We start from the raw sequence: 23,960 nt of genomic DNA, 5'->3' as shown, positions 1-23,960 counted from the left end.
TGTTTGGCCCAACCTGTGCTCTGCAGAACCAACGGAGCTTCTTCAACATGCCAGTTCCGAAATTCCTTTGAAATCAAGGTGTCTAAAAAACATCAAGCCTAGAACTCTGCACAGAAACCAAATGGTTTGTAATGTATTGCATTAATGGCAATGTAAGTTAGTCTACATAGTAAAAAAATGGAAAAATAAAGAAACACAAGTCTGCGGCTATACAGGAAACAAATATTTGGAACTGCGACTGATTATCCTACAGCCAAAGAATAGAAGTATTCTGCTGAGAATAACTTTTTACGTGTAGTGTCAGTGCATGAGCCATGGCACACAGGTAAAAAAAAAAAAAAAAAAAAAAAAGTACAAAATGCATCCTTTGAAATACTGCGGAGGAGACCATGATTGGCTGATTACTGTTCCTTGCAGAAAGTGCATCAATTTATTGGTTGCCAGGAGCCGCTAATTCACACCACACACGCTTTGAATGGCAATATAATTCATGTAATAATGCTGATGAAAGCATATGCTGGATTACTCGTGGTTCCTTTCAAGGCTGAGATATTTTGGCCTGTTTGGATTCTTAGGAAGTATGGCTTGCTCTGGGGGATACTTTTTGCACCCTTTTATCAATTTTCAAAAGCACCCCCGCTCCCCATGGCCCAACTCCAGCTAACCTTGTGTAGTACTGTTACAGTGATATAGTTTGCCATGCCTTTGAAACGCCAGTGGACAACGCCCATCTAACAAACATATCTTCTTTCCCTTCCTTCACGCTCTTGCCACCCAGGATCACTAAGCCTGCAGTGTGCGGATGATGGACAGTGTCACTGTAGGCAGACCGTCACAGGGAAGAAGTGCGACAGCTGCAGACCTGGATTCCACACACTGGGAGCCACCGGCTGCAGGTGAGAACAACAGCCCCACCTACACTCGACAGCCACCGCCCTTTAAAGGGAGTCCACAAGACATACTGTTTGAATCATAAAACACTTGGGTGTGATGCATTGTCACTCTGTGTGTTCAATGAATGGAGAAATCAGCATTCCCAATAGCGATCAGACTTTGTGATTCATTCGTACATTTGTACCAGTACATGCTGTAGTACACCAACCGGCTCTTCGCAGTAATGAAATCTGTCAGAAATTAATTTGGAAATGTGAAACTGGTACTCAAAACACTGCATTTATTTCCTTGGCTCTTACAAACAAGCCATCTTGATGATAACCTGCGATTGCAAAAGCAGGCATAGTAAGCATGAATGCTTTGTAATTTGTTGCACATGGAAAAATACACTGCTTGCCTGTGAGCTCATTTGAATCGGGGTGTAAATTACTCAATCTAGTGGAGCAGAATGCACAGGGGGCAAGTTTGGAGAGCTGAATGGTTTTTAATTGCACTCGCCTTAAAACATTGATCGTGCGTTGCAATTCTGTGGAAATGCAGTCAGTCGATGAAGCGGGATCAAATGCAGCTGTAGTGAAAGAGCAAAAAGAATAGGGAGTCGGCAGTAAGAAGTGTAATTCCCTCTGGCTCCACTAGCCCTTTTGTAAGGGTGTCAGCCTGTAATTCACAGCTCTCCCTGGAGATATCTTCTGCCTTGTTTGACCTCCGAGGGCACCTGGAAGAGGCACGTGGAACAAACACACTTGTTTGTCTCCTGAGCATTTGTGTGCGTATACATTTTTTGCCAACGTTGTGAGGACATTTTTGAGGAACATGTGACCACGAGAAAATTGATGAAAAACAGATTTTGTGGGCAAACCCCATGCATGTTAAACGTCTTTTTAAAGTCACGTTTTTTTACTGTGTGTGTTGGAATGGACATAGGATTCAATTTTTACATTATGGAGAATCAATGCGAAGTCCTCATAGTCTGAGTGTGTGTGTCTGTATACAGTATATACTTTTGTGTCTGCATATATTTGTACATTCGTGTGTATGTAAGCGTATGTGTTTCTGTGCAGTTGAATGCATGTGGCAGAAAGAGTGGTGTCCCACAGGCATTCCATGACAAACACTGAACCTTGAGCCGCAGGATTCCTGATTTACCTTCAATTCACTATTTGGAGCAAGGTTGTGCTTAGTTGATTATACTGGATGTGCCTGTTGGTGTGTTCATGATCTTTGTTATTTCATTCTAATGCACCTCCTGTAATCGGTATGTTATTAACCTGTAAGTTGCTTTCAACAGAAGCATCAGCTTGTTGAATAAATTTCAATGTCAATGCAGGGCATGTGAGTGCCACACTGCGGGCAGCATGGGCGTCTGCTCCCCCCTAGACGGACAGTGTCATTGCAGAGTCAACGTAGAAGGACATGCCTGCGACAGGTGACCACGAAAATAATCCTGAAACTGCACTCACCTGTCCTCACCTTTACATGCAATTGGTGGATTGACCTGATCCAAAAGCGTATGGAGTGAAAGCAGCACCACATTCCTCACATCTAAGCTTTTTCCCAGATTCTGTTCCTGATGACATCTGTTTTGTCCAGGTGCAAGCCGGGCTTCTTTAACTTGGCTGCTGACAACCAAAAAGGCTGCGAGAGCTGCTTCTGCTTCGGACATTCTGTGGCGTGTACCTCTGATCCCAGATATGTGGCAATCAACATCACTTCGGAGTTCATAGATGGTACACATTCAAGCATTTCAGTCAAACTTATCAAGGGCTACTATCAAAACAAAACTAAAACAACTCAGAGGAGAAGCATGAATATGCAAAACAGCATTACATTGTCAGACTGCTTAATATCTGGGTCATGTGTGAAACAATAATACTCTAAGTATAAGGTGCACCATGTTTTGGCAAACATCTCTCAGCCAGCGTTTCATTCATTTGCCTAGGGAGCTGTTCATCTCATTCTATATTGAACAAGGATTTCCATGCAAATCCATTTTAATCCCCATTCTCCTGTTGTACCCTTGAGCAGGGTACATGCTTTGAATGGACTTCAGATGTAGGGCAGCTGGTAGCATAGTGCTTAGAACTGCTGCCCTTGGTCCCCAAGGTCATAGGTTTGAGTCTTACCTCCAGCTATAGTACACTAAAGTGTTCCAGTAACATTAACCAGCTGTATAAATGGGTAAATAGATGTACCTTAACACTGTAAGCTGCTTTTGAGAAAAGCATCATTCAAATGAATGTAATGCCCCAGTACAGAAAAAAATTTCCCAGTGTTAAAGATTTGAAAATAGCTTTTAGTAACGAAACATTGTAATTCACTGTGGAAAACAGAGTAAGCTAAATGAATTGGTATTAATACTAATTTCATATTATAACACCTATTAAAATTTACTTAACCATCTAATCATGAGTAAATTGACCTATAATTTTGTAGTATACATTGTTATTTTAAATTATCTTGTTTCATTTACACATTTCAGATTACTGTTATGTCTTTGTTGACCTTTTTATAAAGGCTAGTGTATGAAAGTCTGCAACTTATTATTGCATCTTCTTACACTTGTGTCAATATTGCAGGAAAAGAAGAGGCTGCATAATGCATATAAAGTTTCAATGGAATTGCAAAGCTAATCTACACTCTCCTGCTCACAGACCCTGATGGATGGACAGGAGAGTTCCAGGAGGGGCGGAAATCTCCTCTTATCTGGAAGGAAGGGGAAGTATATCTGCTGCCCCATGCAGATGATGACATTGGTTTCTACAAAGCACCTCGTAAGTTCGTTTTTTCTGTGTTCTGGAAAAATTCCATTTCAGTTTAATCTACTGTAGAAATTAGAAATGAAGCAGATACGGCTGTTAAAACAGTCATACACAAAATAAACCATCTTTAAAGAATAAAAACATTATAAACAGAGATCCCCTATAAAAGCTTTTGATTATGGAAAAACTATGTATTTATTTTAAATATTATTATTATGGTTGATTGTTCACATTTCTTAATCTTTGACATATTAATTATTGTGTTGCTGAAGTGGGTTCTATATTTCTAAATCTCTCTGGTTCCAAGGGATATGAAATATGAAATGTGTAGTTTAATTTAATTAGAACATCTCAGTGTAATTCCCTTAATGGAAAGCATTCAGTCACAACAAAGTAATATTAACATGGTGTTAAAAATGCATTGAATTTCGTGCATTATATACTCATCCTGACAGCAGTGTTACATCATCTATTAAACTGGAAATAATTGTATGTTCTTGGATGAAATCTTAATTATTTATATTTATTATTATTTAATTATTTACTTAATATAGCGTAATATTCTGAAACCATTCTTGGGAAAATCTCTTATCTCTTTCAAAGTGAATGTATAATGTAAAGCATCAAGTTCCTCCTTGTGCTTTTTGCACGGACAAATTAAATTCAGGGGGCTTTTTTGGCACAGTCTGCCTTGTATTAAATAAACCACTGTGGAAAAGGTCCCCTGTGTCTCAAGACACCTGTTATTAAATGCAGTGAAGGACCTAGTCGCAGAGAACGATGAATGTGGAACTGGAAAAAAAATGTGATTTTGTGAAAACTGATGAGTGAACGGCAAAAAAAGATGAAGTAGACATTTTTGGGAGGGGGGACACAAAAAAGAATGAAACTCACATCTTCTTAAATGAGGAAATCCATTTCATTTCCACCACTTACAGGGGCACAAATCTGACAGCCGGAGAAATATTCACAGAAAGTGTTTATGTATTTGAATTCCAATGGTTAACTGAGCTGAGAGAGTCATATTTTTACCACTTTACATTCTGAATATGCCACAAAGAAATTTAAGGACACCATTTAAGACCTGCAGTTACGCATTTTGCTTTTTTAAGTCTAATCCATTAGTGCTTTTACACTGGCCACCAATCCCCGATTAGTGGTTGCTTCATAGTCTGATGAATGGTGTCCCCTTATCTCACCCTTACAGCACTTGTTTGTTTTGTTTGTTATAGAATAAATTGAAAAGATATTTTATTCCAGCATTCTGTTTAATGATCTCATTTCTGTTTCCGCTGTATTCTATACTATAATCCTGCGTTTGCATTTGCTACAATGGGAAATAATTGAGTGACAATGCACAAGTGAAGGCAGAAGTGTTTCTCATCTTTGGACATTACTGTCTATTTCTCCTTACAAGGATTAGATTTTTCACCATGTTTGTTGCAAGAACAGGACATGAACATCAAAGTGTGAGTTTCTGTGGACGTCAGCCTGCAACACTGTGCAATACAGAAAATTCTAGTTCGTGGTAAAATGTTCAGAACTGTTTTTCTACTATGGGTAAACTTTAGCTTGTGTAATTTGTGTCTGCTTCCCTATCTTCTGCATGCTGGAAGAAAGTAGGAGGAGGGGAGGATGGCAAAGGCCCTGTGTTACACTGTGGCAAGTGCGCCTGACAGCCACAGCAGTTGCTGCTGTTGGCATGGCGACACGGGTGGGCTTTGATGTTGCACCCGATTTTGTTGTTTGGAGAATCGGGGAAATGAAAAGGGCAACTGCTTAGGCAGATAAATTGAAATAACTTAATTAACAGGCAAATGAGGATTGCACTCTCCTGCTATCTCTTCCTCTCTCTCTTGCTAGAAAAGCACACATTTTTGAAAGAAACTCAGGGAAAAATGTATCTGTTGCAGGCCACAAAGCAGAAGAAAGGTGAGAAAACAGCAAATGTCAACCAAGATTAGGAGCCTGTGTAAATCAAATAATCCACCTTATAGGGAATAACAAGGAAGCAGTGGTTAGTTCCATCATGTACGTTGAGAGCCTGGGGGGTGCGGTGGCGCAGTGGGTTGGACCACAGTCCTGCTCTCCGGTGGGTCTGGGGATCACGTCCTGCTTGGGGTGCCTTGCGATGGACTGGCGTCCCGTCCTGGGTGTGTCCCCTCCCCCTCCGGCCTTACGCCCTCTGTCGCCGGGTAGGCTCCGGTTCCCCGCGACCCCCTATGGGACAAGCGGTTCTGAAAATGTGTGTGTGTGTCTGTGTGTGTGTTGAGAGCCTCTTTCTGTGGACTTTCAGCTGCAGGATCACTGAAGGAAATAGTAGGTAACACCAGTGTATGTCACACACGGATGACGCAGGTAGGTGAGGGGTTGGATCCAAGTGCGAATTTTATTGAGAAGAATCAGGGCTTTGGTTTTGTGAGCGGGGATGTGACTAAATGCCGTGGTTAAGGTCTTGGTAGGGGGCAAAGTCAAACTCCTTCACTATTCTTATGGACAAGTCCGAAAACCAGGTGGAGGAACAGAGTGCTGGTCAAAGCCGGTGTAGCAGGAGCAGGGGCAATCACAAACGCTGGTTAGGCAGCTGTCTCTATGAGATTCCACAACTCGAGTGGGGATGGTACCTCCTTTATACCTCCCCTTAATGCCATGCAGGTGTGCTTGTCTGATCTTGCCTCAAAATAGCATCAGCGCACGTATGTGTATGCTGTTTAAATGGGCGAATGACTGTAGGGAATTTACTGTGGTATATCTAGCATTGTAAGGCACTTTGGATAAAGGTGTCAATTAAATACTATATAATAATCATTGTCATTTTAGGGGACAAGCACCTGCTCAATGAATCGATTTAACTGTAACAGTTAGTGAGATTTAACCCTGGAAAGAAAAATCTTTCTCACCTTTTCACACACACACACTGACTGAAATTGCTTGTCCCAAGCAGGGTCACAGCAAACCGGAGCACAACGCACAAGGCCTGAGGGGGAGGGGACACACCCTGGACGGGACGCCAGTCTGCCACAAGGCACCCCAAGCAGGACTTGAACCCCAACCAAACCCGCTGCACCACCTCACCCCCCACACTTGCTGAGCCCTACCTGCTTTATCTCAATCTGGACCTAGCACTCAGAGTTTTTATTTATGGATTTGGGATTAGAGGATGTCAGTTACAAGAATTCTGTGTTCAATATAGAAAAAGGGTCCAGACTGTTCCCCATATTTGTGCTACCTCAAAAGAGGTATTTTTAAGCAGTAAACATGAACCAGGAAGAAATCCAGGCTGAAAAGGCCAAGAAATACATTTGGAATTAGCTTTTTTCTTTTTTTTTCCTGAAGCAGTAAGTAGTAGTGCACTCTGTTTTTTTTTCTTTTTTATTTTAAGTTTTGTGCGAATCAGATTAAGAACATTGTGGAGTTTTCAATTATGGACCTATTCGTCCACTCAAGCGATGCTCTACTGTTTTTATTGATCCACCAAGCTCTGATGTTAGGCATGGCTCTAGAGGAGATAGAGAGGGGTATTGCTGCACTTGAGCCCTCCTCTGCTGAATTAGTTAAGGTTTGTAAAATACAAAGATCATGTTTTCACACTAAACCTGCTTATAAAACAAGATTTTTTTTAATACAAGCAGTGAAAAGCACTAAGAGTACTGCCTTTTTTGTGAGGTATCCTTTATTTAGTGTAGTTAGTAATTTTCTCTATAGATATAAAAATATAATTTTCTCTATAGATATAAAACACCAGTTATTGTAAGTCAGAATAGAACAAGTAACTTTTTAAGAGAAATCTTATGGGATACAGTTCCATAACTATTAGCAGTGATTAAGTCTAATGGTCTATGCTACCATCCCAAGAGTAAACACAATATAATTTTAAAATGAAAAAGGTTACCACAGGATATAGTAGGATATTTCCATTTACATTTTTACCATAGGATATTTCCATTGTAATTGGCCTGATTTAGAAACTAAGGAACAGAATTCAATCTGAAATTTTGAAAATTTAAATGATGTGTGTTGTCATTCACACACACACACACTTTCAGAACCGCTTGTCCCATACGGGGTCACGGGGAACCGGAGCCTACCCGGCAACACAGGGCGTAAGGCTGGAGAGAGGTAGGGGACACACCCAGGACGGGACGCCAGTCCGTCACAAGGCACCCCAAGCGGGACTTGAACCCCAGACCCACCAGAGAGCAGGACTGCAGTCCAACCCACTGCGCCACCGCACCCCTCCTGTTGTCATTCAGTGCCTTCTAAATGTGGTTAAATGTCACCCATCATGCTGTCAAAGCAAGTCATTTGTGTTTAACAAAATAATCAGGGTTTATATTTCATCAATATTTCAGTTAAAGAAATTTGTCCTGGAGCAAATGTTTCACTTTCTCGTTGTTGGGCCGACAGAAGACCCTGATGCTCAAAAGGTTAGAAATAACCACAGTCTAGAATAAGACTGTCAGTCTTGTTTAAACTTTTTGGAACATGTTTATATTGATGGTTATTTGCAGTTCTGCTCTTCATTCCAGAGTGCAGGTTGTATGTTAAAAAACATAAAAACACAGCCTACAGACATTCAATGCAACTGAGTCCAACGAAGGACTATAAATAAATATATTCTGTTACTGAAGTCACAATCAGTTTGAGGCTTACGGTCACATAATACCCACACGAAGAAAGCATATCTATTGCTACTCTGCAAGGATTTCACCAAATGTTTGATTTCCCTGAGAAGCATTAGCAAACAGCTTAGATGCTGATTTACCTTTTATCACAGTAATTAATGTCTGCCATATATAAGGCTGTTTTCCCAAAACTTTTATTGTTTACTGGATGAGGCTAATGAGACCATACAAATTTTGAAGCTTGGGAAGCTGCGGGAGTGAACCTGAAAAGAGTGGGTTGAAGCCAGTGAATTTTTTTCATTAAATGACAGCAAACCCAAGGAACATTTCATGCAACATAATTTAATGATGCCACCATCCTCATTTTATCCTATACCAGGTCACTCTCTTTAGTTCTAACTGTTGCTTTGCAAATTTAAAAACAAATAAAATATAATTTGATTTAAAGCATACACAAACATATAAGCTATTTGATTTTATCTTTATCCTTACTAATGCTGGTATCATGCTACTAATGATATCTGTTTCTGCTTTTTGTTACTAGTTTTATAATAAGATTCTCAATCCGACTTGGTGGAAAGGATATAATATAGAAAGTAATTTTAAAAAAATTGAACTAAAGGCAGGAAAGGAGTAATGAGAGAGGAGAGTAGCACTAGAGAGGCATTTATAACCATAGACTATACAATTAAATGAAAAGATACGTAAATAACTCGGTACTGAACTTAAAAAAAAGACTGATTCAGAAATATGCATCACATGAACTAATCACTGTACTCATGTAATTAATTGAAATTATAGTACAGAAATGTATAAATATAAGAAATGTAAATTCATTCACACAAGTTTTTAACATTGCAAAGTATTCCACTGCTAATAAAACTTATTGGAACTCCTTACATTTTCTGACTTGAAATATTGGAGTCATTCAGTAAACAAGATAACACAGATCATTTCATCATAAGGTCAACCGAACAAAAACCAGCACCGGCAGGGATCCCTTGGGTCAGGACTGAGAAACACCATGCTGTAGTGCATGTGCTGACATGGACATTCCACTGGGAAAGCAGTTCAGTTGACTGTGGGTTCAGCCCATGGCAGTTTCATCGTACTAAAAACGTCAAAGTTCTTGTATTCACAAAAATATATATGTAATATATATTACAAATAAACATTTAGTGTATACCACAGCACTTATCCTCAGCTTCCCCGTTTCATCGTGACACATGTGGTGTCATGTTTACAGGGAAGGAAGGCATGGCAGTTTTTTCATGAAGGATAAGACAAAAGCCACAGCCTGCACTTGAGGCTGTGTACCAGCAGGAGGAACTTCTGTTGACTAAGGCCCTAGGCCATCGGCAGCGCTCAAGAGACGCTGCAACAATTAAAGTTGAAAACGGGGTTGTTTCTCATTTTATTTTTTTAATTATGCTCTGTGCTGTGTGTTTGCAACTAGGAAAAGCGTTTTTTCCCTCTTGAGCTAATGTTCTCTGACATGATGTTGTCACAAGTGAAATTACCCCCAGGAGCAACAAGAATAGAGGAGAAATAGCTTTTGAAACTTTGGGTCTTAGTGTTATGGGAAACGCTGCTATTCCATACCTCCGACCAAGTGTCTGTAGTGATGAATAGTTGATTTGTAGCTTGTAGAGATGAAGAAGCAGCTCAGGATGTGACAGTCTCTGGAGTGCCAAGAAAATGCTTTTCACTACTGCTCAATACCTTGAATTTTTAATTGTTTCCATTGGAAAGTGTCTTTAAACTTTTAAAGGGACGTGATCATCCGCAGAGAAGAAATCAGGGCTGCAGTTCCCTTTCTCTGTCGCTCCACCTTTGCTCGGGTGCACAATAGTACAAAGAGCAACCAATTATAGAGAAAGACACAACTGTTCAGTTTTTATTCTTTTTGTTGATACTTTTCTCCATCTTATAATGTTAGGTTTGTATACTAAACTACTTCAGATTATTTACTCATGTATACAGCTGGGTAATTTTTACTGGAGCAATTGACAGTAAACATCTTGCTCAAGTTTCGTTGGATTTGGAAAGAGGTGCAACTATGCTGCTTTGTGTGCACCCCTTTAAACAAAATAAAATGAATTTGTAATATGTGTTTTATTGATTATTTTCTCTTTGTTTTGCCTGTCCTTATTTCAGAGAAGTTCCTGGGGAACCAGTTGCAGAGCTATGGGCGGCCACTAATATTTGAGTTTGTAGCTGAGGATCATGAGCTTCTGCCGAAACAAGTCACTGTTGTTCTCGAAGGGTCTGGCATGTCTGTCTCAGCAGAACTTCAATCTGAGCCAGGACTTTCACGCCCGCACTTCACTGAGCAATCCTTTTTTCTCAGGTGAGAATCTTCCCACCAAGGCTTCCTGCCAGGTATAGGAGAAGCTCACCTTTTTCTTACATGGACCCTTATGTGGGCAGGTGTTGAAATATCAGATATTTAAATGAGGTTGATTACATACATTTTCAGTCATTTTGTATTTTTTATAAAAAGTTCACATTTACAAAATAACATAATATGCATTAAAATCTCCATTAACTGAGAACTGGCACAGGGCATGTTCTGTAGGTGGCCTGTAACATGCAAACCTGCTTCGCATCCTGCTTCCACTTTGTGTCAGCTCACAGGTGTCACAGTGCTTCATATTACTGTTTCACCCTCCAAGCTTTTCATTCTCAGCCAGCTTGTTTTAAATATGTCAGCGGTAAGGTTTTCAAAGGCAGTAATACATTTGCAATAAATCGTTCGCTCAGTCTTCAGAGGTGATATATTTTGGGTAGGTGGCATCCTGTTCTGCTTGTGGGTCTTGGGTTAATCTTGGCAAGATGTTGTCTGAATGATTTAAGTCTTCCCGGAGACCTTCAATGTACCATCCGTCAATCTCATTTGTTCACATTCCTGTAAATGACAGACAGACAAGAAATTTTACAACTGTGCATAAATGCAGGTTGTGATGATATACAACCACATTTTTGGCCTTTATGCTTTGGATTCATTTTGTTGGAATGGGTGTTCTCTGGGCTCCTGAAATACAAGGCTGCTGCCCTTTTGTGTCTTATGCTGCTCATTTTGTTATAGTGCAATAGGGATTTTGTAACTCATGGCTATTGAAATTGTTTAAATATTAAAGGCCAAAAAGGGACAAAAAATATAGAAGTCATTTGTCCTTTTTTTCTATCTTTTTGCATACTGGGAGTCAGATGCCAAGGTTTGGCAGAGCAGGAGAGTATATGTTCAGGTGGCAAGTGACACAGCAAGTCCCCCCAGTCCTTTGGAGAAGGAACTTTGAATCTGCTCTAAATAGCAGTTCTTGCTTGGAGTGGTGTCATCATAGCCAGACTCCGGGGAGAGGAGATTTGCAGAGATTTACATATTGCCCCAGAACACGACAGGAAAACACGGACTCTGTCAGTGTTTCCCTTGGCTCAGCTTTTGAAACAATGAGCATCTGCTTCCTGCCTGGTGTCCATCACACAGTACCCACCCCCCACTCCCACCATTACTTTGACGGCTCATAATTGGCAGGTGCTGTCTGTACTGCTATGAAAGAAGGGTCAGAGATCTGGACTGTTACCCACTATCACCCAGATGACTTTGCCTGGAGAAAGTAACTTTGTGTGTGTGTGTGTGTGTATGTGTGTGTGTGTGTGTGTGTGTGTGTGTGTGTGCGTGTGTGTGTGTGTGCGCGTGCGTGCGTGTATGCAGCAGCAACTGTCACTTACTAAGGTGGCATTTTATTCTGCTCATACTAGCGACAGCACAGTAAAAAAAATACGTACACTAGCAGCAGGTATTTCAGACACCCTGTCATGAAATTTGTTGGGAAAATATAAATAAACATGAAAAGCACCTACACCTTGTAGCAAGGCTCCTCATTGACAGGATCTCTAATTAATGTGAGTCACGGGGAATACATTAACCTGGATAAGTGGAGTTGTGCTCCTTCCCAGTCCTGAAATAACATTACCCCCATATCTGTCAGTCAGGAACGGATAGGAGGTTTCCAAAATGACATGAGGTGCTTCCTCTTAAGGACCCTACCAAATATCCCCTGAAAATATAAAATGTTTTAAATGGGCGGGTTGATTTCTTAATATCCAGGTAAGCATATGGAAGTGGGCCAGTGGGTTCCTTGGCCATGTAGTGGAAGTGATCTGCGTGCGGGGGGTGACTCCAGCCCGATGGTTGTGGTGCGCTTACTGCTAGTCTATGATGTGATGGGTGCGCAGAGAAGATTAGCCCTCCGCCAGTGTCCCACGCTCCCACTTCCTCTGTCAGAGTGCTTGACACATGCATTTAATGAAAGACTCTCTCCCTCCCTTTGGCAGGATGTAAAAGGGTACTTAAATTCCACCTTTTACGACAGTCCCCTCAGAACTTAGACTATTTGGTGAACATACATGTTTTTAACTGTATTTTTTGTTGTTGCTTTTCCAGCAAATACCGTAGACTTTATCAGTCTATCCCTGTCTGGTTGTAAAGTGTTTTATCTGATGTTTGGTGGCTCCAGGCTCCATGAAGACGAGGACAAACTGAGGCCACCGTTGTCTGCGCCAGAACTCCGGCACCTTTTGTACAACCTCAGTGCACTCAAGATCAGCAACGCTGGGGGACTTAACTGTGAGTGCGGGCACATGAACATGCTCTCACGATTGGCTGAATGCTCACTCTTTTCAACTTCCCAGTTTTTGATACATCTGTGGGGCTTTATCTGTCTACCTTCCTATTTGTGTGCTTGGGTGTCATTTTTTTCCTGCTGTCAAGGTACAACTTCCCTCTCTGTAGACCTTTCTGTATCTTCAGATGAACAGAAACAGCATTGCTTACATTTACTTTTTTGAGCTCTGTTTCTGACTCTGTCAACGGATCTTTAACATTTAAAAGGGAGGCACTGGGTAAATCAGGACGTTTGAAAAGGCACTTTAGCATTCCGATGCTCAGACAGCTGATTGAGTCTGTTTGCTTATTTTCTGGGAGGAAAAGTTAAAACGAGGGGTTTTTGTTTGGTGAAGGCAGGCAGTAATTTCAGTTAGCGTTCATCACAGGCCATGCCTGCTTTCCGAGCATCATGTTATCATGATGAGAGCACTTAAGATTTGTGCGTTGAGAGACAAAGGAGAGCTCCCCTGTGATTCAAAAGCTCCGTCTCATTTTCGCTTCTCAGACGTGACCTCCGCAAAGAACCTCCTATCCAGGTATATAACTTTGCAGACAGCCCTTCGAAAACAGCACTCAGGTAATTGGCTGCAGGAATTATGCTGAGACAGAGGATGCAAAGAGAAGAGTAAAGGGAAAGAGAAGGACTTTGCCTGAATGTTTGATGTCTTTGTCCTCAAATTTCAGGATAAAAAGCTTCCCACATCTGCTTCCTGATGTACCCACACAAACAAAGCAAAATATGTGCACCATTACACATACAGAAGTAATGAATAATGTAAGTAATGAATGCTGTACTAGGCCCCTACAGCTCCACTCCTCGACTCATGGCCAAGGTTCGATCCCTGCAATGAAGGAAACCTTAGAAAGAGCTCTAGCCTTTTCAGTTGTCATTTTCCATCAGGGCCAGCAATCTCCCTTTCCTTCTGTGAGTCACCATTGGACTACTTGCTGAAGATTACCTGGAAATAACTAAAAGTAGTTATATTTTTTTTGTCATGCACACAGAGTACCTCCCTACCCTTGCTAAAAAGTTTCTTAAGGCAAATAAATTCCATTCAAGACCTCTATCTGTAGCCACAGATCATGAATATTCATCGACAGACAGACATGGAATGTATTTTTGACTGCAGACCAGCACTGACAGTGAACAGAATCACAACCAATAACTACCAGTCATACTGCTTGTCACCCAACAGCCTCAAGGTGTGACAAATTATAGGTACAATTTCAGGTGTCATGTGCCATGATACATTCCACCACAGGATAAAGTTTTTGGTATGCTCAGAATGAGACAGATCATCTCTTAAGATGAAATATCCATACTGTAGTTAGTCACAGAGAATATTGTCTTTCACAGCACTTCTATAATCTATATTGTAAACAGGTTTTCTCCATTTTAAAACAAAATAAAACAAAAGAGGTATCATAACCAAGATGCTACTGTCCTACCTTTGGGTGCAAAGGCAGTAGCGCGAACCACTATTCTACCTGCTTTCCATCTCTAAATTTACACTTCGATCTCATAAAATGCGCAATATATTGATAATATAATGGCAGTAAGAAATTAAACGTAAGTTACAGTGCATAGTTTTCTACAGTACACTGTTTCTCCATTTGATTCTCATTTGCAGAATATTTCAGAATGTTTTTGTCTAAGCACTTGACAGTAGCCATTGGAATACTGGAGCACACCAATATCTCAAGTTTTAAAAATGGCAAATTCATACATAATCCTGTTCTTTAAATTTAAAGTGTTTCTGTCCTAGAACTGAGATATCTGGGGATACTGAATACCAGCATTCAGGTGGTGATTCGTGTCTGATGTCTGTTTTGCGGTGTTGAAAGAGGTGAAATCAATTGGTCTTCCATGACAGGTATAAACTCCCCAGTACTGAATAAGAGTTGACAGTCAGCCCTTTTTAGTTAGTTTGTAGTAAATAATCATTAAGTGATAAGCACAATATGAACTATAGTTACCTATCCCTTATCATGCACTTGCAACATGGTGTCCTTAGCACTGGGTCAAATTTAAACAAAGTCGAGTCCTTTTGAAATATTTTATTCCCCAAGGACGTTATTTTTTCAGTGTTTGTTTGGCTACAGAATGTTCTTCAGGCAATTTCTGAAGAATAAATTCACAGGCTGAATGTGACAGATTTTCATCCACTTTATTTTTAAGTACTAACATGCAAAGGTCTAGGAAAACTGTTTATTTCAACAGAGATTATATCAAGGGTAATGCATAATATCAATTCTGAATCTCTGGAAAATGTTTAAGCCGTGCATTGCAACCAACAATTGCATGTTAATGTGAAGGAAATGCTAGAGGACTTATGGAAAATAAAGTCTAGAGGAGAAGTATTATTAAAACATGTTTGGACTTCAAATTGTTTAAGGGCATTTGGGAAACTGACAAAAAAAAAAAACAAAATAATCAGCATTTTATCATCATCATCATCATCATTTTAGAAATTAGGTTCATAAACCATCAAAAACCAAATTACAAGGCAATAAAACAAGTAATAAAGACAGAAGGCCTTGTAAGAATTTGATTGTCTTAACTGATGATGAGTGGTATTCTTCTAGAAGTGCTGCGGCAGTTTTGATGTAAATTGCTGAACATCACTATCTATCTTGTGTGTTTAATTTCAACTGGACAAAAACAGGACAGTCATCTTTGGGTAAAATTTATTACCCCCCATTTATTGAGCATTTCAGGGAAATCGGGAAAGATACCAATGACGAATTGATTTGCTTGGAGGTTGTTGCAGTAGAAATTACTGTAAAAAGCATACGTAAAATAACTGCTGTAATTGCAGATGTGAGAAATGTTAAAATATTGCAAAGGTTGCATGTAGGATCATGCTGATGAGATTCGGAAACATATTTAAAAATTTTATGCCATGTTCAAACTCCACGCCCTTCACCCTGGTCAGCTGCATTCCTCTAATTAAAACTAAGTGTGACATTTACTCTAATCTTATTGCGACACCATAACTTTCGTCCACAGCCTCTGGCATTTCCACCAACCACTTAATAATTGTGTCTCAGCCACAACCAACAGTACACTTGGTAACATTAACTCTTGTTTACTTTAAAAGGTTGGTTGCTCAACTCTTTGTGTAGTTTTACATTGAAATCTAATTTTGGGTCTATTTGGCCTTTGAAAGGTAGTTATATGCAAGAATATTCCAAAATCCACTTGGATTTAAACACTCAGTCCTAAATTGAAGGGAGCAGTCCATAAGTATAGACCTAAGGACATCAAGGATCTGCAGAAGTTCAGCAGGAAGGAATTGCCCAAGATCCTACTCTACGTTGTTAAAAATTAAATGGAAAGGTTTTCTGCTGTTATCTATGCCAGAGGGCTACAGTAAGTACTAGAAACAGGGGATCCAATTTTTTTCAGTCTATATTTTTGAAGAAAAACACTTTATAATTCATTCATGAATATTTGTTATGAAAAAATAGGATTTTAAGAAACCTGAAGTCCGTGAGCATTATTGTTGTGTTTAATTTACTTTGAAAACACTGGGCATTGCACAAATGTTTCCTTCCATACTCTGTACTTTATGGTCTAGTACATTCAGCTGAGAAGGTATAATTTTGTATCCCATATAATATAAGCTAACATTCTTATTATTATTATTATTATTATTATTATTAATCACCACTCTGACCACTTTAATTAGGAATGTTTTCACTTACTTTGATTTGATAGTAAGTCCAAAGTCTTAAATTGTCTTTTGGTTTGTGTTGCAGGATTATGTTTTTACATTTTTCTTGAGCCAGCTGTAAAAGTATTGATATTTTATAAACTTGGGTATGTCTTGACTTAGTTGCCTTGCCCTTAACCTGGTATCCATCCCAATTACAGTGTCCTGCTAGTGAGAGCATCATTATTTCCAGTATTGTTACAACTATTATTCTGCAAGGCAGAACACGTTCCCAGCAACTTTTATAAAAGAAGAAAATAGCAAATAATAATATAGTCAAGTTTTTGAGAGCTTTTTGACTGTTGTATAAAGTTTAAGAAGTTCAGTGTTTAATGTTCACACTAGCATATGGGTGAGATAAGTGATCTCTGCTGGTTTTTGCTCCAGGTGAGATCTTGCTTAATTAATTTTTACTGACCTGTTTACCGAACAAATCAAAAACTGGATTGTGGTAAATGGAACATGCTCGAACATGCCTTGCTAGGAGTTTTCAGCTGCGTCAGACTAGGTTTGCATTGCTTTGGTCTAGTGAAATGAGGTCTTGTTTAGATACGTGCCCTGGTGAGCTTCCTTTGTCACAGGTCCCTTATGGGCAATGACTTGTATCTGGCAGGCAAGCAGCAGGCTGCCCTTTGTGCAGGTACAAGGACACACCCACATCACGATCATTATCAGTTTGCAGCTCCAATCCAGGGTGCGTTACTTTGCTGTTACTCAATGTCGATGTCCCCCCTTCCCCCATTGATTCATTTAGTAATTTTCCGAAAGGTGATCCAAGTGAAATGGGGGTGGAAGAATGAACTGTCCATCAGGCGCATCAACGTGCCCGATGGACGGCTCATTCCTCCACCCCCTTTTCACTTCGGAACACCTTTTGAATGTATTATAATGCGACAGACATGTGCTATGCAGGAACTGCGCAGCTCTCCAATAAAGCCACAGGCAGAGGCAGTCAGCAGTGTTACTAGTCCTTGGGGTTCATAAGAGGAAGTCCAAATGTGGTGGAGTTGGAAATTGTGTGACCCGCCAAGTTGGTTATTCCCATCTTTGTGAAATAGCTAAAAAAACGCCCCACGGGCCCCCTCTCAACCACCATCTGAACAGGCTTCTCTGGCCCCGGTCTTGCTATTGATGCACGTGCTACTTTTCAGCCATCTTGTAATTACTGCAGAGAACTGTTCTCTGAAGTTCAACTATGCCTGACTATGACCAAAGCTACCACATTGCCAGTGACTTCTGTCTCTCTATGTGTAGATACATCCCAGCTCTCCAGGGTCAGCCTGGTCTCTGCAAGACCCATGTCCACCCTCTCACTCACTGACTTGCCCTCTGCTCCTTGGGTTGAGCAATGCACCTGCCCCCTGGGATTTGAGGGGCAATTCTGTGAGCGCTGCGCCCCCGGGTACAAGAGGGAGGTCCCGAACGGAGGACCCTTCGCCCGGTGTGTACCCTGTACCTGCAACCAGCACGGAGAATGCCACCCGGAGACAGGTAAACAAGCTCTCAAGCCCCACTCTTCATAGTTGTCATTGACTCTTCTTCAGAACTAATGATGATGATTTGCCCCCTAATCTCCCTTTCCTCTTCACCCTATTTGCTCATCTAAATTTTGCAAAGCAGAGGTTTACCTTCCTACTTTGTTCTCCTCTGTGTATCAAAAACATCTCAGCATAAGATTGATTGTGAAATGATGAATTTGTTTGGGGGGGATGAAACAGCAAATGATTCTAAAAGAGAAATGAAATGTGGCAGTGGTACTTCTGTTGTCACACGCCAGATTTAAGACCCATTTAACAGACAGCCTTGAGCCACTGTTTGTTTACTTCATCCATGCAAAGGCCAGAACAGGGCTAGGGTGTACTCGGGTGGTGTGTGGCAGATGAGCGATTGTGTCTCATTAGTTCTAATCCTCTTAATTGGCCTTTTGCTAATTGATGTAAGACGGGGACTTTATTAAAAAGCCTTATCTTTCTAGACTGTTCTGAGAACTTTCCCTCCTCACTATTGAGGCTTTCAGCATTTCTGTAGGCTGCCCGCTTCCTGTCTGGCAATCATTCGAAACCTCAACCTCGTCATCAGCTCCCATTTTTAAACCTTGCAAATTGTTTGTTATTTTCTCAAAACCTTTTTATTTGATTCAGATAAAAACAGTTCAGACTAAGCCACATTATAAATGCATGACAAATTGCATGAGACTTCAAATGTACATCTAAAAAACACATTCATTTTCTAGTCCACCTTAATAGGCCACTCCACTTGCCCCTTTAACTATACAATGCCGCCTCCCTCATTACATCTCTCTGGAGCATGGAGAGGACCATTAAAACTAAATCCATTAAAACTAAACATGCTGCTGATTCAAAGATTTCTGTGTTTGTCAACATGTTGTTCCCTGATTTGCAGCAGTTTTTTTGCACTGAGCTGAAAAACACACTTCCATTCCATATTGCTCTTTGAGTGGCTGTCCATTTACCCACAGAGGGGAAACTTGCATTTGTTTACTGTACCATGTCTCGCTCTTCTCAATATGGAACTAGACATTAGAAATGTTTGCTTCCATCCAAAAAAATCGGTAGTTCTGGGGCCAATGGTTCTGGCACTTTTTCACGCTTAATCTCTCATAAGCCTTTGAAAAAAGAGTTTGGAACAAAAAATGTAATCACCTAACTCCTGTAGTTCTCAAAGTGCATCCGTAGCCCTAATCTAGGCCATCATCATCTTTTTTTAAGACTAGACCACCAGTGGTTTCACCCTGGTTGCTAGCCAGATGTATGGCACAGAGAGCTGTGAACTTTCAAGACACCTCGCTGAATCCAGCTGACCCACGTAGCTTTCGTTGTCTAAAAGGAGAAAGGCATGACAATGGAAGTTGTTTAATCTTTACGAGGTACAGATATATTCCATAGAAAATTTAGGCCTTCCATTAAAAGTGCTCCAAAGAAGCAGTGTTGGTATTTCATTTGTTTCTGTCATAATATTAAAATGCCGCAATATGACGGTCCAGGCATCTGTTATATCTGCTTCTGCTTAATCCACTGTGAAAAACAGCAGGTTCACTGTGTGGTGGGCAGATCCAAAAATGACCAATGCATGAACAGAAACGGGTTCAGGCAAACTGAAAAATGCCAAATAAACAACTTACGGCCTGAGAGATTACAAAAGGGTAGAAAAGTAAGCATGAATGATGGGTGGTGAGTTCGGTGATTTATTTATTCAGCCCGTTTCATTTCAGAGGAAGAAACAGCTCATTTAGTCTGCAAAACAACTATCTATTTTGTTTAAAAGTTCTCCTGAAACTTTTACAGGTTTCGTGTTTCTTCCAATTTTTGTATCATTATCTAGCTCTAATGTAATTACTTAAGGAAGTTTCCATCTATTTTAAACAAGGCTGCAATTATCTTTTTCATGTACATTTCTGTAATGCAGTTACATACGCAGCATGTAAGTACATCACCGAAACTTAATTGGAAATTTGCATTAATTTCATGCACTCGTGTAATGGATCTCCATATTCTGCTGTACATTCTCAGCTGCGTTTGAAATAGGAATTGAGGTTGTACGGTTACGTGGGCAGGCGGATGCAGTGGCTCTTCATAATCGTGATTTATTAATGCTCACCATCTTGTGTCACTTCTATTTATTGTAGTGGGACACGGCAGATTGCAAATGTTAATATTTGCTGTGGTTCCAGCAAACTCCTTAGTGATCGGCGCTGTGCTCCAGGGCTAATGAAGTCTACCATATGTCCTTCACATGCACATATTCACTGGGTGTGTTCATTTAAAGGACACCATCCATTAAATTGGGAAGAAAAATGGGTTTTGCTTTAGCTTCAACTTCATAGGCCAGGGTGGGAGGGGGTGTTAATAAACAACCAAATGAATAAGCTAATCCTCCATGAAAAAAATTCAAACCATAAAAGTAAGCATAACATGTCTCCTCTGTTTTCTGCATCCGCTCTCTGCCATTTCGGAAGACAGCAAAAGCATAGTGTTTAAAGTCTTTGTCTTGTCACTGGCGAGACCCAGCTTTGAATCCTGCTCTTGTGGTCATACTCGAGCAAGGTACCTACTCTGAAGTGATAGAGTAAAAATTATCCAGCTGTATAAATGAGCAATTAATTGTAAGCAGTTCGGTGTACAAACCTAATGCTGTAAATTGCTTTAGAGGAATGTGCCAGCTAAACGCACAAAATAAATATTGGTCTTCCGTTTCCAAGGCAAAATTTACTTTTGCTCCAGTCTTAAAATGATACAGCAGTACACTATGCAAACATTACTGGTGTAGCGATAACCTTATGAACATCAGTCTCCGATGAGCAATAGTCGTGGTTTCTATTTAATGTGATGCTGCCACCAAGAACCTTCTGTTTCATCCTTCAGTTGACACATGGTCACCATATGTTCTAGATGAGGGGTCTTCGAGTGTATACGTAGCAGCAGGGGTCGGACCGGATCTTCGCAGTAGTGAGGGGTACCCCTCGTCTCTGCTCTTTGATTTAGGTCAACAATTAGTAAAGATGCCTTCAGGGCTGGTTTTTTGGCGGAGGCGGAGAGACAAAACTCCTTGTCTCTTTCTCTTGAATGTTTTCATAGCAAAGCAAACATTTTCACATTTAGTATGTTCCCTCAGAGAGGAGGCTTCAAAGCAACTCTTACAGAAATGTTGTCGATACAGCATCTCACACATGCAGATGCGGGAACACGGGAGATTTGTAGAAACAGTAGTAATTCTTATAGGTACATCAGCAAGGGTAATATCTTGCAGTTTCAAATATTGTATATCATCCCTTAAGACCTTTCTCCAATATTATATCTTAGTTTGGAGGTATTCCTGGAGGGTAATACAATTGAGCTTGTTTCATTTTACCTCAAAGCAGCTGCCCCCCCTCCTTGCATCCCCCCAGCTGGTATTCTGTGCACATCCATCGGTACATGACTACACTTTACAAGCGTTGTGAAATGTTACCATGTTGTTTTTGTTCCTGCTAAGAAAACTGTGAATGAAAAATTGTCAAAGAATTGTCAGAACATCATGCAAATCCACCCATTTTCAGTCACTGCTCACCCTCAGGGTCATGGAGGCATCGTGAAAAGTAATTTTTAAATTAATTCTACAGTATCTATTAATCTAAATCTATACACTATCTATTAATTAGACACTCTGCACAATGTCATTGTATTAGCTGCCTCCTGATGCTGTCCTGTTTCACACTGTAATGCATTAAAATGGAACAGCATGTTTGCTATAAGTCTGACTGAATCTGTGAAAACAGAAGGAGTGTTTGGAATGTGATCCTGCAATCTAATTGTCGCAAAAATCTGTTTATGTCTCCATGGTGTGTGGGGATTTGTATGTTCTGCACTGCTGCTTATTTACTGAAGATGTGTCTGTACTATAGTACCGATGAATGTATAGCAGGGAGAGTCTATGAATCACCTTGCTTTGAGAATTCTCTGAGAACATTTGCACACATGTTCTGCTTTAAAGCAGTAGGGTAAGCAACTTCAGCACTGTGCAAAGAAACGAAACAGAAACCCGTATCAGATGACAACTAAAGTTAGCCCCTGGTACTTTTAGTCCAGCTTTCTTAAAAGGCCTCTTTTAAAACTCGACTAGTTGTGAACACATGTATGCAATATTTGGAAACAAGGGGGACTCAGGTAAAAGCCCTGTGTCACTGAAACCAGCACATTTGCAAAGCACGATCCAATGAACACATCATTGTTGTATGGAAATGACTGCAATTAGTTTTCCACCAGTTTCTGTAAAAGAATAACACCCTAAGAGATAAACAGAGGAAATGAACAGGTTTAGACTGGAGGGCATTTCATTTCCTCCTGAACTTGCTTTTTGTAAGATAGAGATCTTTCGCTTGGTGTATTAACATAGCTTAAAATGGTCTCTTTTTTAAGTTACGTTCTCCTTGGACATCCCCGGATAAAATAAAACCAGATTTGACAAATAAATAAACAGAAAGCACCAAAAAAAGCTCAAAAAGGAGTATTTTAGTATTATCACTTCAGTCTTAATTGTAAAATGCTGCCTATTATTCAATATTGTTGTACTGTATTTATATTGGGGGCACAGTGGTGCAGTGGGTTGGACTGGGTCCTCCTGTCTAGTGGGTCTGGGGTTCGAGTCCTGCTTGGGGTGCCTTGTGGTGGACTGGTGTCCTGTCCTGGGTGTGTTCCCTCCCCCTCTGGCCCTATGCCCTGAGTTGCTGGGTAGGCTCTGTTCTCTGTGACCCTGTATGGGACAAGTGGTTCTGAAGGTGTGTGTGTGTGTGTGTGTGTGTGCAATGTAAAATCCAAAGAGACATACAATGTAACACATAGATAACTCAACTCACATTACTCAAGTAGCTATTTATAGTGACATTCAAAGTACAATTTCAGGTAACAATAGTAGATGGTATTTGACTCTTTCATTTGAGTAGCTATTCTGGTAATTAAAGGATAGCTTTCAGTCATTGCAAGATTATTTGAAAATATGGGTTCTCTTCTGAATTTTTTTGAACCCCCCACAGTTTTTTTGTGAAGCTGAATTTAACACACGAAGCATCCGATTCAGGAGCATCTTAAGCACACTCAGCCAACCACTGTCTAGATGGACCTCAGTTGGGAGAAATATTTCATTCTTTTTTTTAATGGTTTGTTATTGACTGTGATGTCACATACAAAATATTTAGCTATTGTGGCACACAGCACTCTGGGTTCAGATGGGGCAAAGAAAAATGCACAGGCACACAGTTAAATAATGCTCTCAGTCTGAGGACCCCTTTTCCTCAATTGAGGACCTCTTTTCCTCAAGCCTACCTACTTAGCACCTCCCAGGCTTTCTCCCCTTCCCACTGGCAAACACGGCCACCCCCTTATTTTCCCCATAAATCACCCTAATGGCCGAACACCAAATTCACAGTTTTTCCCCACATTTCAACTATTTACAATAGAGCCATTTCCTGCCCAAACCCTGGGTAACGCGGGTCGTTACCTTATGCTTGGCAGAATCATTTTTTTAAAAAATCAGACAGCATGTAGTGCAGCAGTTAGACCCATTGCCTTAAAATCCACAGCAGGGTAAAGTTTATTACATTACAAGTGTCTCTCAAAGTTACTGTATGAAATGCATTCATCTGAGTCATGCACAAAGTTAAAAAACATCAAGGTTTTATTTAATTAGTTTTTTCCCTATGCGTTTGTGTGCTTGAAATTCATGTCAATGCACATATAGCACAGAGATCTTATTAACCTTTCCTGGTAACAAAGCCCATCTTTTTTCGGCAGAAATGAGAACA

At 40.3% G+C, this 23,960-nt stretch overlaps 1 protein-coding gene across 2 annotated transcripts in view; it reads left to right on the top strand.

Moving 5' to 3' along the window:
* lamc3 (laminin, gamma 3) overlaps positions 1 to 23,960 on the top strand; it is a 62,241-nt gene that overhangs the window by 21,360 nt on the left and 16,921 nt on the right. For both annotated transcript variants that reach the window (XM_018740431.2, XM_029253135.1), the window contains exons 6-12: positions 779 to 896; positions 2,222 to 2,320; positions 2,485 to 2,621; positions 3,546 to 3,665; positions 10,436 to 10,628; positions 12,799 to 12,908; positions 17,918 to 18,154. In XM_018740431.2, coding sequence (XP_018595947.2) covers positions 779 to 896; positions 2,222 to 2,320; positions 2,485 to 2,621; positions 3,546 to 3,665; positions 10,436 to 10,628; positions 12,799 to 12,908; positions 17,918 to 18,154 — 1,014 coding nt within the window. The remainder of the gene's footprint in view (positions 1 to 778; positions 897 to 2,221; positions 2,321 to 2,484; positions 2,622 to 3,545; positions 3,666 to 10,435; positions 10,629 to 12,798; positions 12,909 to 17,917; positions 18,155 to 23,960) is intronic.

Source organism: Scleropages formosus, chromosome 6 (assembly GCF_900964775.1).
Source record: "Scleropages formosus chromosome 6, fSclFor1.1, whole genome shotgun sequence".
NCBI lineage: Eukaryota > Metazoa > Chordata > Actinopteri > Osteoglossiformes > Osteoglossidae > Scleropages > Scleropages formosus.
The sequence above is the reverse complement of the archived record's forward strand: the minus strand, read 5'-3'. Positions and strand labels throughout refer to the sequence as shown.